Below are 13,679 nucleotides of genomic sequence, written 5' to 3' on the forward strand. Positions count from 1 at the left end.
CTGTGTCTTTCTCTGTCAAATAAATAAATAAAATCTTAAAAAAAAAAAAAGATGAATGGTCTGTATATATGTATCAAGCATTGACTATACAGCTGTGACCCTCCTCATTATCATATCCTTTGAAAGTAAAAATTAATGCAAACCCTTTGCAGATAACAGCTACTGCAGTTATGTCCTGGCTGATGACTAGGTCGTGATAATTTAAGAAGCCACTAAGGGGAAGCCAGGGTTCACTGATAAACATCTCTTCCCAGTCCTGGTATAATCTGAGGTTAAACTAAGGACAATCTAGTTCTTGCGAAAACATGGGTATTCAGAAAAAGAGTACTAAATAGCTGACCTCTGGTCTGTCAAGGAGGAAAGGAAGTAGGCAAGTAGCAATTTAATTCCATCTCTTATCAAAAACATTCCCTCCAATTCATCCTATCCCACCCACAGACACACTTTCCACCAATGAGAAAGTCATTTCCCATAGCAAGATCTATTTCCAAATGACAAAGACCTGTGGGGAGAATTAACCCTCTCAGTCAATCACAGCTTAGCGGGACTATCAGTCCACTGCAAAATTCTTGAGTCCTGAGACCTCAATTCTTCCTTCTCTAGCCCCTCAACACTCCACTTTGCCTACAGTTAGTACTGAAAATGCTACAAGATCTAAAGTACGTCACTTACAAGGATTGCAAACAGTACTATAAAAATAAGCAGTTTCTCTTTGCCAAAAGATGTTCTATTTTCATTTTGGTCGATTAGACTAAAATAAGAAGGAGTAGCTAAATAAAGAAGCATGAATAGAACTTCCATATTTTCCATCTGAAATATCTCAGAATTTTAGCCACTTCTTTTCTATTTGCTCTCTTACACAAATTAATCTCATCTATTCTCACAAATAAGGGCCTCAGTAATTACCTAAACAGGTTTACTTACTTACATCACTAGCCTCTCTAAAAAGAAGTGCTATCAAGTATAGACAATAATAATCCTGTTTCTCTCCCCAGTGGGAATAACAGTACATTTTAATTCACCAAAAATTATGCTTATTACATAAAAACTAAAATTTGTCTTTGATCTGTTATAGTTATGGCATAGATGCAAAGTTCTAAACTGGATTTTCCAAAACTAATTCTAAAAAAGTCATTTGCAAATTACTGTGGCACAGAGCAATATGGGAAATATGCAGATAAATGTAAACTTTTCCTTTGGTTGATAAAGAATGTTAAAAAAATGAGCAAATGGACAGGACAAGTTAGAAAAACCACTAAATTTTAACAGCTTTCATGGTTCTGGGACTCAGATTAGATATCTGAAGAATATCCAAACTACTGCATAATATCAAATAACAGATAGCTTTAAATCTAAGGCAGCTTTTTCCAATAAGCCAAAAGAAACAGAAAAAAAGTATTACTCTTTATTTTTTTTTTTTTAAGATTTTATTTATTTATTTGACAGAGAGAGACACAGCAAGAGAGAGAACACAAGCAGAGGGAGTGTGAGAGGGAGAAGGAGGCTTCCCTCGGAGCAGGGAACCCGATGCAGGGCTCGATCCCAGGACCCTGGGATCATGACCTGAGCTGAAGGCATACGCTTAATGACTGAGCCACCCAGGCGCCCCAGTATTACTTCTTATTAAGTAATTTTTGTACAAGTAGAGAACAAACCTATATATTTTAAAATATGAGTATAAAATATTTCATCTTGCAGGGGCAGCTGGGTGGTTCAGTCGGTTAAGCATCTGCCTTCGGCTCAGGTCATGATCTCCGGGTCCTGGGATCAAGCCCCATGTCGGGCTCCCTGCTCAACAGGGAGTCTGCTTACCCTCTGCCTCTGCTCATGCTGTCTCTCTCTCTCTCAAATAAATAAAATCTTTTAAAAAATAAAATAAAATATTTCATTGCAGATATTGCCTTTATCTCCAATGTTACTCATGTGATTCAGAACTGTTGAGTGCTCTATTATAAATGCAAAATAGTACTAAGAAATTTTAGAGTCTTGTAAGGAAATATAAGGAAAAGTCTATCGTATTTGGATTAAAAGGATGCCCAGAGCATGTGTTCTAGATACAGACTTTAACTTGATTCTACAGCCTTCACTTTATGTATAACCAAAGAGTAGAAAAATTTTTTTTAACAATTTAAATAATCCATGACTTCTCATGATAGGAAACAAGATTATACAAAGAGGTTTAAGAAAAATATCCTAATAATTTCAAGAAGGCAGCTATATTTTAGAATAGTATCCATAAGAAATATCTTTATTGCCCTTTCAAGAGGTTTATAGGTGACTTCTTCAAGTAACAGTCCTACAGATCACTAGGAGAAACATCATTAAGATAACACAATATAGAAGCTTCCTCAGTTTCTCTCTTGTTCCTTTATTCTGAATTCCTTCTCCAAAACACATCATGTTCCCTAAATTAGGTTTGGTGTGCAGTCTCATGATTCATGGTCAGAACAGCAATTCTAAATTCCAGAGCCAGAAAGCAAGTAACAAGAAGTTATTTTTCAAGGTTCCATTCCTACTTATGCCTCCATACAACCTGCTGAGGATTTACAATCATCACAATTGATTCTACAGCTAGTTCAATGCCTAACAAACCCCACCGTACCTTGCTGGTGCAGTTATCCTATAATTGAAGCATTTAAAAGAAAGAATGAGAACACAGGATAAGCCTTCAAACAGAAAGTACTTTAAAGTAATAAACTGAGTATGACTTTTCAGAAACAAGCAAGAAAGCATTTGATTCTTTTTAGGGATTCAAATAACATACTAAACTAGAATGCAAAAGGACTAGTACTTCCTTAGCCTTTAACCTAAAAAATAAAGCCCCTGATACAAAAGTGTTTCAGATTTAGTGTCCCACTGTTAAAGAATAGGAAAGAATAACACAATTTTAAAAAGTATATTATTGGCCCCCAAATCAACAGCATTCAGCAAGGCAAATGCTTAAAAAACTCCAAAAGGTACTGTATCCTACTTAAAAAAGATTGTATAGGAAAAGAACATGTAACAAAAACCCTTGGTTTTGATGAGAAACCTGAAGTAAGGCTAAAAAAGGAATCAAACCCTAAGTCTTCGTAAAGAGCTAGTTTTCAGTCTAGCCTTTATAGATTATGTTTACTTTCTCCTTAATCTCTTTTATGTTCAGTAGAAAGTCAAAGTGTGTTATACCTAGTATCTTATCTGAAAAGCTCTTAAAGGAGAAAAGATTACACAAAAGGATCAAAAAACGTCAGTCTTCATAAACACAAAATATCATCAAGTACATTTGAACAGGCAAGTTTTCCCATGTAACCAAGTATATAATACTTACCACCTCTGCCAAGGCTGAAATGACTTTGCCCAGAGTTGTGAGAGACTTATTAATATTTGCTCCTTCCTGAAATCAATACCAAACATGAAAGAATTATGATGAAGAATTTCTTCCACTGCCATATCATCTATAATGCATAGGATACAATTAAGCCTTGTATTAGCACTCTTTGTTTACTTATGACCACAAGTTCTAAAAACCTCTTTTAGTCCTCAGTCTCTCCCCTGTTCACTTAATGCCATGCCAGGACCACACACCTAACTCACAGTCCTGAGTATCGGCAAGATGGCTTGCCCCAAATGTTTATGGAGGCAGCCTTCTCCCCCCAACTCACCAACATGCAATTTCTGCTCTTGTTAAGTAAGCATCCCTCTGGTGAGGGCTGTGTGTGTTCTCACATTTGGATCTTGTACCATTAGTGTCGCTTCCATCCAGCCTGTTCCTCAAAACACCTTTCAGCTTTCACCTTGACCATCAAGTCCTCCTTAACTATCACATTATGTTACTTATCTTTCATTGAAGTTACAGATCAGGCATGAGCAAAATGTTTCTGTAAAGGTTTTGCAGGCCATGTGGTCTCTGTCATAAGCTCTCAGACTTACTGTTGTAGACAACACACAAACAAAGGTGGCTGTGTCCCAATAAAATTTTATTTACAACAACAGGTCAGATTTGACCGACTGGCCATAGTTTGCTGACCTATGTTACAGAACATTTACTGACTATGTCAACTGTTTGATAAAATAAATACCTTTAATCGAGTCCCTTTGGCACCAGTTGAATCAGCTCGTTCACTTCCTGCTAGATCCACCAAGCTGATTTTACTGACCTGGTCAAGAACAAGAACATTGGGGTAATTCAAAAATAAGCAAGGTAGAACTAGAAAACATTAAGAGGCGGGAAATTAAAAATCGGGCATGAAGAAGACTACAAATATTAGCTAGGGCTCTTACATATGGCACAAGAAGACACAGCATGCACAAAAGTTCACAGCAATTTTCTTGGTTCAAAATAAGTAATTTTAAGATACACATGACATATTTTATAACGGTGTGTCATAAAAGTATAAAACTCAATAACCCATTAAATGGCATATTAAATATGAAGCCTCCAGCAATTGGAACTCTCACACACTGCTGGTGGGAATGTATTATGATACAGTCACTCTGGAAGAAAGTATAGCAGAGTTGTAGACCTACAGAGCTAAACATATACCTACCGTAAGACTCGACCATTGTACTCCCAGCTATTTACCAAGAGAAACAAAAGCAAATATCCACACAAAGACTTGTACACAAATGTTCACGGCATTTTCTTTTTTTTTTTTTAAAGATTTTTATTTATTTATTGAGAGAGAGAGAGAATGATAGAGAGCATGAGAGGGAGGAGGGTGAGAGGGAGAAGCGGGCTCCCTGCTGAGCAGGGAGCCCGATGCGGGACTCGATCCTGGGACTCCAGGATCATGACCTGAGCCGAAGGCAGTCGCTTAACCAACTGAGCCACCCAGGCGCCCCATTCACGGCATTTTCATTTTCATGATCAAAAACTGGGAACAATTTAAATGCCCACCACCAACAGGCGAGTTAATGCACTAACTGTGATATATCTATATAGTGGACTACTAATCAGCAATGAAAACAAGTGAACTGGGCGCCTGGGTGGCTCAGTTGGTTAAGCGACTGCCTTCGGCTCAGGTCATGATCCCGGAGTCCCGGGATCAAGTCCCGCATCGGGCTCCCTGCTCAGCAGGGAGTCTGCTTCTCCCTCTGACCCTCCTCCCTCTCATGCTGTCTCTCATTCTCTCTCTCGCAAATAAATAAAAAAAAAAACAACAAAAAAAAAAAACAAGTGAACTACTGATAGACAAAACAACATAGGTAAATTTCAAAATTATGCTAAGTGAAAGAAGCAAGGCAAGAAAATAGTACATACTCTATAATTCCATTCATATAAAATTCTGGAAAGTGTAAACTAATCTGCAGTGACAAAAAGCAGATCAGAATTGCCTAAGTACCAGGGTGGAAGGAGTGATACAGTTAGATTATAAAGCAGCATGAGGCAACTTTTCAGGGGAATGGACGTGGTAATGACTTGGACTATGATATTGGTTTTAAAGGTGCATACACAGGAATCCAATTTTATACTTTAAATATGTGTGGTCTATTGTACTTCAACAAATCAATAAAGTTGTTAAAAAAAATAAAGCTTCAGGAAAGTGAGACAAAAGTATCCAAAATGGATTATCAAAGAAGCTATGGTTATAGGATTAACATCATTATTTTTGTAGATGCGACATCATAGAAGAATAATATGGTTTCACACAAGATGTACTAAATAGCATTAATATTTTAACTAGCTAAGCAGTGTCAAGTTATCTGATCACCTATATGAAGGGTATGTTTTTTTAAAATAATTTTCAGCTAGGGAGACAAACCATAAGAGACTTTTTTTTTTTTTTTGAAGATTTTCTTTATTTATTTGACAGAGAGAGGCACAGTGAGAGAGGGAACACAAGCAGGGGGAGTGGGAGAGGGAGAAGCAGGCTCTCCGCGGAGCAGGGAGCCCGATGCAGGGCTCAATCCCAGGACCCCGGGATCATGACCCGAGCCGAAGGCAGACGCTCAACGTCTGAGCCACCCAGGCGCCCCCCATAAGAGATTCTTAACTCTAGGAAACAAACTGAGGGTTGCTGGGGGGGGGGGATGGGGTAACTGGGTGATGGGCATTAAGGAGGGCACTTGATGTAGTGAGCACTGGGTGTTACACGCAACTGATGAATCACTGAACACTACCTCTGAAACTAATAAATATGGTATATGTTAACTAAATTGAATTTAAATAAAAAATTTTAAAATAAGTAAAATAATTTTCAGCTAAAAACAAGTCACTAAGTAAAAGGTGATCCTAGTTTTTAGTGTTGTCAGTATCACAAAGAACTCAGTTTATAAGGCAAAGGATCTTTTATCACTGCCAGTATAATAAATCTAACTTCTGGTTTAAAAATCCAGCTGCATGCTACTTAGGTATGTAGGCAGAGAAGAATTCAACATAAATTTATTACTAACAATAACAACGCTAAAATTCACATTTATTGAATGGCTACTCTGAGCCAGGCACTATTATATGCACTAACCTGTATCAATATTTAATCATCTTAACAATCCTATGACGTTGGGGAAATGAGGCACAAAGAGGTTAAGTAACTTGCCCAAGGTAACAGTGCTGCAAAGTGGTAGAGGCAGGATCTAAATCAAGCAGTTTAACTCCAAAGTCTACTATATTTACCTACTGTAGAAAAGGAGACATTAACAAGCAAGGTATTCGAAGAGCATCAGGACTGCTGTGCAGTCCTTTACTTTCCAAGGAAAAACACACCTTGTCTGCTTAATTGTTTGCTTAAATATTTAATCCCACAATAACATTATCAGAGCTCAAAACAAACAAAAAAACCTATATACCAAGCAAGTTAATTAAGAGGTTCTAGTCGAGAAGAAAAAAAAGGAAGATTTTCTCCCCACACAACTGCTTAACTTTAACTCTCTTGCACAGAGTAATTTTTGAGACCCAATGTCTTTGTTTTTTCTTAAGCCTATTTTCTATCTTGCAATTTCACTCAAAAACCCATGCTCAGAATTGGTTTAGAGTGGGAATAAAAATGACAAGCAAAAGATACAAAATATTCACCGTTAAGTTAAAGGGCAACTTTCTCCCCTCCATAAGATGCAGAGGGTAGCAAGAGGGACTTCTGAAAATCCCCATTCTATACAACTCAAGCCCGGACACTGAAGTTGTCCTACCTTCTCAGTGGAAAGGTTGGTCTCAGTATCATGTTTCTTCTGGGTGAAAACAATGGTAAACACAGCATGGGAACGGCTACTTGTTTCATTCATGTTGGTAGCTGCCACCGTCCTAAATAAACATAAAGGTGACATGTGACAATGGAATTGTTAGATGAAAGTTAAAATGGACAGCAGGCTCCATGTTAACTATAACAATCACAAGCAACAACTTTATTCATAGATCATGAGATTGTCACTTATATAAATTGTTCTCAATACACCTTATTTGTGAGTCTATCAAGTTATCCCCAACTCGAAAGGTCCCCCATCAGAATCATTTTTCATACCTCAATTGTCCCTTTAGAAACCACCGACGCATTTAATTTGTATTCTTTATTTTGCAATCAGTTACTTCCATAGGCATGTGATTATCCAACATTTTACCATGACTTAATCAAAACCTGATATTAAAACTTAACCAAAGTTCTGACATGTTTCAGCACTGCATTGTTTTGATGAGAAGATGCTGACTATGCGGAAGCCCTTACTTTTTACCCCAGCACAGCCAAAGGATCAGAGGATCTACAATTAAAGCAACTTTCATAAGTATAAAGGTGGTCTCAAATCCTTAACTGGGAATAAAGGACCTGAAAATGTGCCAAAGCCTTCAGTCATTAGTCTATTTCTACCATACCTGGCTTTGTTCCCAGCATCCATGAGGTCAGCAATGTCTGTGTAGGAAGTGACTGCCAGCTTGGACAGATCCTCCACATATGGGCCAAGAAGTGGGTGTTCACGCACACGCAAATGACCCTTGTTTTTTGGATTCAGCAGGTCTCGTACTCGTTCACAGTAAATTTCCATGTAGCTCACCTAGGAGCAAATTATTAAAGTGAACTGGAGGACTTGGAAAAAGAAATACTATACATTAAAAAAAGTTTAACAATTTTTATTAAAAGCTCTACAACTGGGGTGCCTGGATGGCTCAGTTGGTGAAGCATCTGCCTTCGGCTCAAGTCATGGTCTCAGGGTCCTGGGATCAAGTCCAGCATCAGGCTCCTTGCTCAGTAGGGAGCCTGCTTTTCCCTCTCCCTCTGCGGCTCCCCCTGCTTGTGTTCTCTCTCTGTCAAATAAATAAATAAAATCTTTAAAAAAAAAAAAAAGGCTCTACAATTAGGGGCGTCTGGCTGGCTCAGTCAGTAGAGCACACAACTCCTGATCTTGGGGTCGTGAGTTCAAGACCCACACTGGGCGCAGAGATTACTTTTAAAAAAAGCTCTACAATGAGAGATCAGCAATCTTTTTTTTTTTTTTTAAGATTTTATTTATTTGACAGAGAGGGTGAGAGAGCACAAGCAGGGGAGTGGGAGCAGGAGAAGGAGAGGGAGAAGCAGGCTCCCCGTTGAGCAGGGAGCCCAATGAGGGACTTGATCCCAGGACCCTGGGATCACGACCTGAGCCGAAGGCAGATGCTTAACCATCTGAGCCACCCAGGTGCCCGAGATCAGCAATCTTTATAAAGGGAAATGCCATAGGTCTAGTCCATTTTATTCTATTAACAGTTGCACAGACATCACTGACTAGCTTAGAATCAGCCTTCTGACGGTCTCAGGAAAGAAAAGGAGGTAAGAAGGCTACCTCTGCAATCAGTAGCCACTATTTGTCTAAGTCAGAAAAAATACCATTTTTAGTAGCAACTTACCAGTTACTAATACACTTTTAAAAATGTATGCTGTTGTCAATAGTTAAGGATTACAGTGAGGTTACTCTAAAAGCTTGGAAATAAAAATTCTATTAGTGTTAAAATCAAGAAACAGTATCGATATTCCAGAGCAGGGAAGACAAAAGAGACCAGCAACCCCAGCACTGTAAGACTGACCACACACAAACCATGTATCTACCACAAGGAGTGAGGACTGGTCAGCAGGGAGTCTGACGGCATGGTGGGACCCATCCATAACTTGTGAAGGAAGAGGAAGCCTCAGCAAGTACACTACCGGAACTCCCATCCCACCAGCAGACCGTTCCTATCACGGGGATGAAGTTCTCAGACTATCCTTTCTTTACCTGAGCCAAGCAAGCATCTCAATTGTCTAGTCAGCTCCTCCCTCTCTAATTCCATGCTCACTAAAAAACCGACAGGGTTCCACAGAAGTCTGTCCACAGGAAGATACAAAGATAACATACCAGGCTTGCTAATACTGAGTGTTCTGGTCTAGGGAAGAGTTTTCCTCAAGGGAAAGTAACAAAACTAGTGGTTTCATAACATAAGTCAAATGAGCTTCACTAAAGAGTCTGGCTTTGAGGGTGCCTGGGTGGCTCAGTTGGTTAAGCGACTGCCTTCGGCTCAGGTCATGATCCTGGAGTCCCTGGATCGAGTCCCGCATCGGGCTCCCTGCTCGGCAGGGAGTCTGCTTCTCCCTCTGACCCTCCTCCCTCTCATGCTCTCTGTCTCTCATTCTCTCTCTCTCAAATAAATAAATAAAATCTTTAAAAAAAAAGAGAGTCTGGCTTTGAAGGATGCTTCTGATCCTGATTTATCTATCTGTAAGATCAGACTTCTAAGCAAATAAGGCTCTGGACTAGGGGAAATTCACCACAGGAAGCCTCATTATGGTCTTCCCTTGTGTATCCTGAGCTAGTCGAGCACACAATAAAATTTCAGCACTTGTCAACTTTAAATTTCTATAGACACATTTCTGAGTGTCTGAAACAACAGAATCTCCATTTCTATTGCTTTTTTCTTTCACTCAGTCTCAGATCTGACTGTATATTTATACTGTATTTTAAAATCAGTTTTTTAAATATTGAGAACCCTTGAAGTAACTGATCCCCTATGAGATTAAAACAACAGGACGACGAGTTTTCCTTCTTAAAGCAGGTCTTCCTACAAAGTGAAATGGTGCTTTATTCATTCTTGTGTAGTACTTAAACTTGGACATAAACTCCAGAATCCCAGAAAGATACTATATCTTCTTGGAAAACTTACCTCTTTTCACCAAGGTGTGGGGAAGCTTGGGAACCCAAGTAACCGAGGTAAAGGCTGCTGTGCTCTGCTACTTATTTTCTACCATGCAAACCCACCTCAAGCCAGCACTAGTTCTTTTACTTCTGAGGCAACCATTACAGACCCCACTTGGCAAATTGCATTATCTTCCAGGCACTTTCTAGGTACAGGGCATACATCAGTAAATAAAACAGACAAAAATCCCTGCCCCAGCGAGCTTATGATTCTAAATAAAAATAAACAACACATACATAAATAAACAGAGAGAATTATAAAGTAGGTTAGAACATGATGATTACTATGGAGGGAAAAAGAACAGGACAAGAGAGACCAGCAGTGCCGGGGTGGAGGGCAAGTTGCAGTGTTAATTAAGTTGGTCAAAGTACACTTCGTTGAGAGGGTAAGACTGAGCGAATGACTTGAAGGAGGTGAAACACTTCGATAAAAAAGATATCCAGGGCGCCTGGGTGGCTCAGTTGGTTAAGCGACTGCCTTCAGCTCAGGTCACGATCCTGGAGTCCCTGGATCGAGTCCCGCATCGGGCTCCCTCCTCGGCAGGGAGTCTGCTTCGTCCTCTGACCCTATCCCCTCTCATGTGTTCTCTATCTCTCATTCTCTCGCTCTCAAATAAATAAATAAAATCTTTAAAAAAAAAAAAAAAAGATATCCAAAGGAAGAAAATTTCAGGCAGAAAAAAAAGTAAATGTAAAGGCCCTGAGGTAGGAAAGTTCCTATTGTTCCAGAAACAGCAAAAAGCCAGTGTGGCCGGAGCAAACAGAGGGAAGCAGAAGAGGAGGTAGAGGTCCCACAAATGTAAGGAACCAGAGTATCAACTAGGGATCTACACTGCACTCCAAGCAAGCCTATGAACTCCGATATGAAAGGAAATGGCATCTTCTTTTATTATCTATAAGCTCAAAAAATTGTCACATTCTGTCACTCTCTATCCTTTGAATTTATTTAAAATATGTGATATTTTAATAAGAATAAAAATCTACTGAATTTGGGCGCCTGGGTGGCTCAGTTGGTTAAGTGACTGCCTTTGGCTCAGGTCATGATCCCAGAGTCCTGGGATCGAGTCTGACATTGGGCTCCCGGCTCAGTGGGGAGCCTGCTTCTCCCTCTGACCCTCTCCCCTCTCATGCTGTTTCTCTCTCTCTCTCAAATAAATAAATAAAATCTTAAAAAAAAAAATCTACTGAATTTTCATTTGCTATACACCTAGTCTTCAAAAAGAATAGTTATAGGATGAGACAAGTTATTTGGAGAATTAATTTTAACAAAAAATATTTTTAGAGCTGCACATTCCCCTTTTGGTGTATCATAGTCACAAGGCAGAATTCTCTAAAATTAATAAATTTATGCAACACTTTGTAGGTAAAGAAAAAACCCAAACCAGCTAGGTGGGTCAACTAGGAATTGTGTAAGTCCTACAGAAAATCACAACACATACATAAAAAACAAGTTTGCTTAAAAACAGCTTCATGTCTCAGAACAGGCTCATGTTAACAGAACGCTTTAGTAATTTCAGTTTCTATAGAACTGAGTACCAAAACTGGAGATAAGTGAAACAACAGCCTCAAAAAGCACATATCAATGAATAGAAATGTTTATCAACTATATTAATATATATAATTCTATAAAACCCCTCTTCAAAGAGCTGGAGTATACGCTGGATGAAGAATAACTGTCTAAGGGGCACCTGGGTGGCTCAGTCGTTAAGCGTCTGCCTTCGGCTCAGGTCATGATCCCAGGGTCCTGGGATCGAGTCCCACATCGGGCTCCCTGCTCGGCGGGAAGCCTGCTTCTCCCTCTCCCACTCCCCCTGCTTGTGTTCCCTCTCTCGCTGTCTCTCTCTCTCTCTCTGTGTTAAATAAATAAATAAAATCTTTAAAAAAAAAAAAAAAGAATAACTGTCTAAGATTATAAGCAATTATAAAGGAGGAAAAGGAGAAGAGATCTGATTATATAGATTTTAAAAACCATGTCAAAAATCACTATTAATAAATATGAAAGGGGGAAAGAGTTCACACAAATGATTAAGATAAACACTGCAATCCCAAAATATAAACAGGCATATGCATAATTTACAAGATGTTCAATTACACTAATTATCAAAAAAACTTTAATTTAAATAAGTGAAAAAGAGTGCCCTTATCAAGTTGGCAGAGAAAAAACAAAAATATTAAAAGTTGGCAAGGACACAATGGGTGCTTACACCCTCTTGATGGGACTGAAAATTGGTACAGTGTTTCTTTCTAAAAAGCCATTTGGCAATTCACATGTATTGTTTTGACAACCTGATACATAAAGGAAGTAACTACAAATAAAGCTTATGAACAAGCTTCTGACTTATTTAACTGCAACATTATTGATGATGAACAAAACTTAAAAATAGTCTAAGAATACAAAATTGGGGGAGTAGTTAAGTGATCTATAGTCATCATTTGGGACCACTGAAAAGTAACACTGGAGGGAATGGAGTCCAGAGGCCTATGGCTTTAACCCACGGTTGTACTCACCTCTACAGAGTAAGACATTTCTTCATTACAGTTGTCATTGATTTTCTCGAATAGTTCTTCACATAACTACAGAAGCAGAAGGAGAGAGGCACGAACAGCATAAATGAGAGAATTACAAAGATACCCATGAATGCTAAACAAATTAGTGAGATCCCTTTCCTCTTTCTCAAAATATTAATGACAACAACATCAAAGGAGAATGGCTTTGAATGAAATAAGGGGACAGTTGTGAATGCATTCTCCTCATCTCATCTTTATTCTCCCTTGATGACAGCACCCCAGAAATGTTTCCTTAGAAAGCAAGCCATTTAGGGAAGAGGAGGAGTTCTGTCTCTTCCTCTGTTAGGTCCCTGGCACATTAAATTTATGTGAACTCAATTCTTCACATTATCCTAGAGTAACTGTGACTCTACTATTAGTATTATTATGTAGCAGTCAAACCAATATTAAACTACATTTTGGGGATGCCTGGGTGGCTCAGTTGGTTAAGTGTCTGCCTTCAGCTAGGGTCATGATCCCAGGGTCCTGGGACTGAGTCCCGCATTGGGACCTTGCTTAGTGGGGAGCCTGCTTCTCCCTCTGCCTGCCACTCCCCCTGCTTGTGTGCATGTGCACTCTCTGACAAAAATAAAACAAAACAAAAAAAACCATTTTGCACACATTTTATCATGCTATATAAATTTTATTTTATACTGCCAGTTATTATATACATTACAAATCATGCATACATATGTATAAAGAGAGAATGCATACTCTTTCAAGGGAGTAAATAAAGGTATTTAAGAATAATTTTGATAGTATGAGGTGCCTGGCTGGCTCAGTCAATGGAACATACAACTCTTGATCTCAGGGTTGTGAGTTCAAGCCCCACACTGGATGTAGAGAGTACTTAAAAATAAAATCTTGGGCGCCTGGGTGGCTCAGTTGGTTGAGTGGCTGCCTTCAGCTCAGGTCATGATCCTAGAGTCCCAGATCGAGTCCCACATCTGGCTCCCTGCTCAGTAGGGAGTCTTCTTCTCCCTCTGACCCTCCCCCCTCTCATGGTTGCTCACTCTCTCTCTCTC

At 39.1% G+C, this 13,679-nt stretch overlaps 1 protein-coding gene across 7 annotated transcripts in view; it reads right to left on the reverse strand.

Moving 5' to 3' along the window:
• KIF1B (kinesin family member 1B) overlaps positions 1–13,679 on the reverse strand; it is a 142,535-nt gene that overhangs the window by 87,134 nt on the left and 41,722 nt on the right. For all 7 annotated transcript variants that reach the window (XM_045898724.3, XM_045898727.3, XM_045898728.3 and 4 more), the window contains exons 5-9: positions 12,616–12,681; positions 7,781–7,959; positions 7,105–7,216; positions 4,059–4,136; positions 3,308–3,373 (exon numbers count right to left, since the gene is read on the reverse strand). In XM_045898724.3, coding sequence (XP_045754680.2) covers positions 3,308–3,373; positions 4,059–4,136; positions 7,105–7,216; positions 7,781–7,959; positions 12,616–12,681 — 501 coding nt within the window. The remainder of the gene's footprint in view (positions 1–3,307; positions 3,374–4,058; positions 4,137–7,104; positions 7,217–7,780; positions 7,960–12,615; positions 12,682–13,679) is intronic.

Source organism: Mirounga angustirostris, unplaced genomic scaffold, assembly GCF_029215605.1.
Source record: "Mirounga angustirostris isolate CCGP_5_RB_7025 unplaced genomic scaffold, mMirAng1.0.hap1 SCAF_4, whole genome shotgun sequence".
Classification (NCBI taxonomy): Eukaryota; Metazoa; Chordata; class Mammalia; order Carnivora; family Phocidae; genus Mirounga; species Mirounga angustirostris.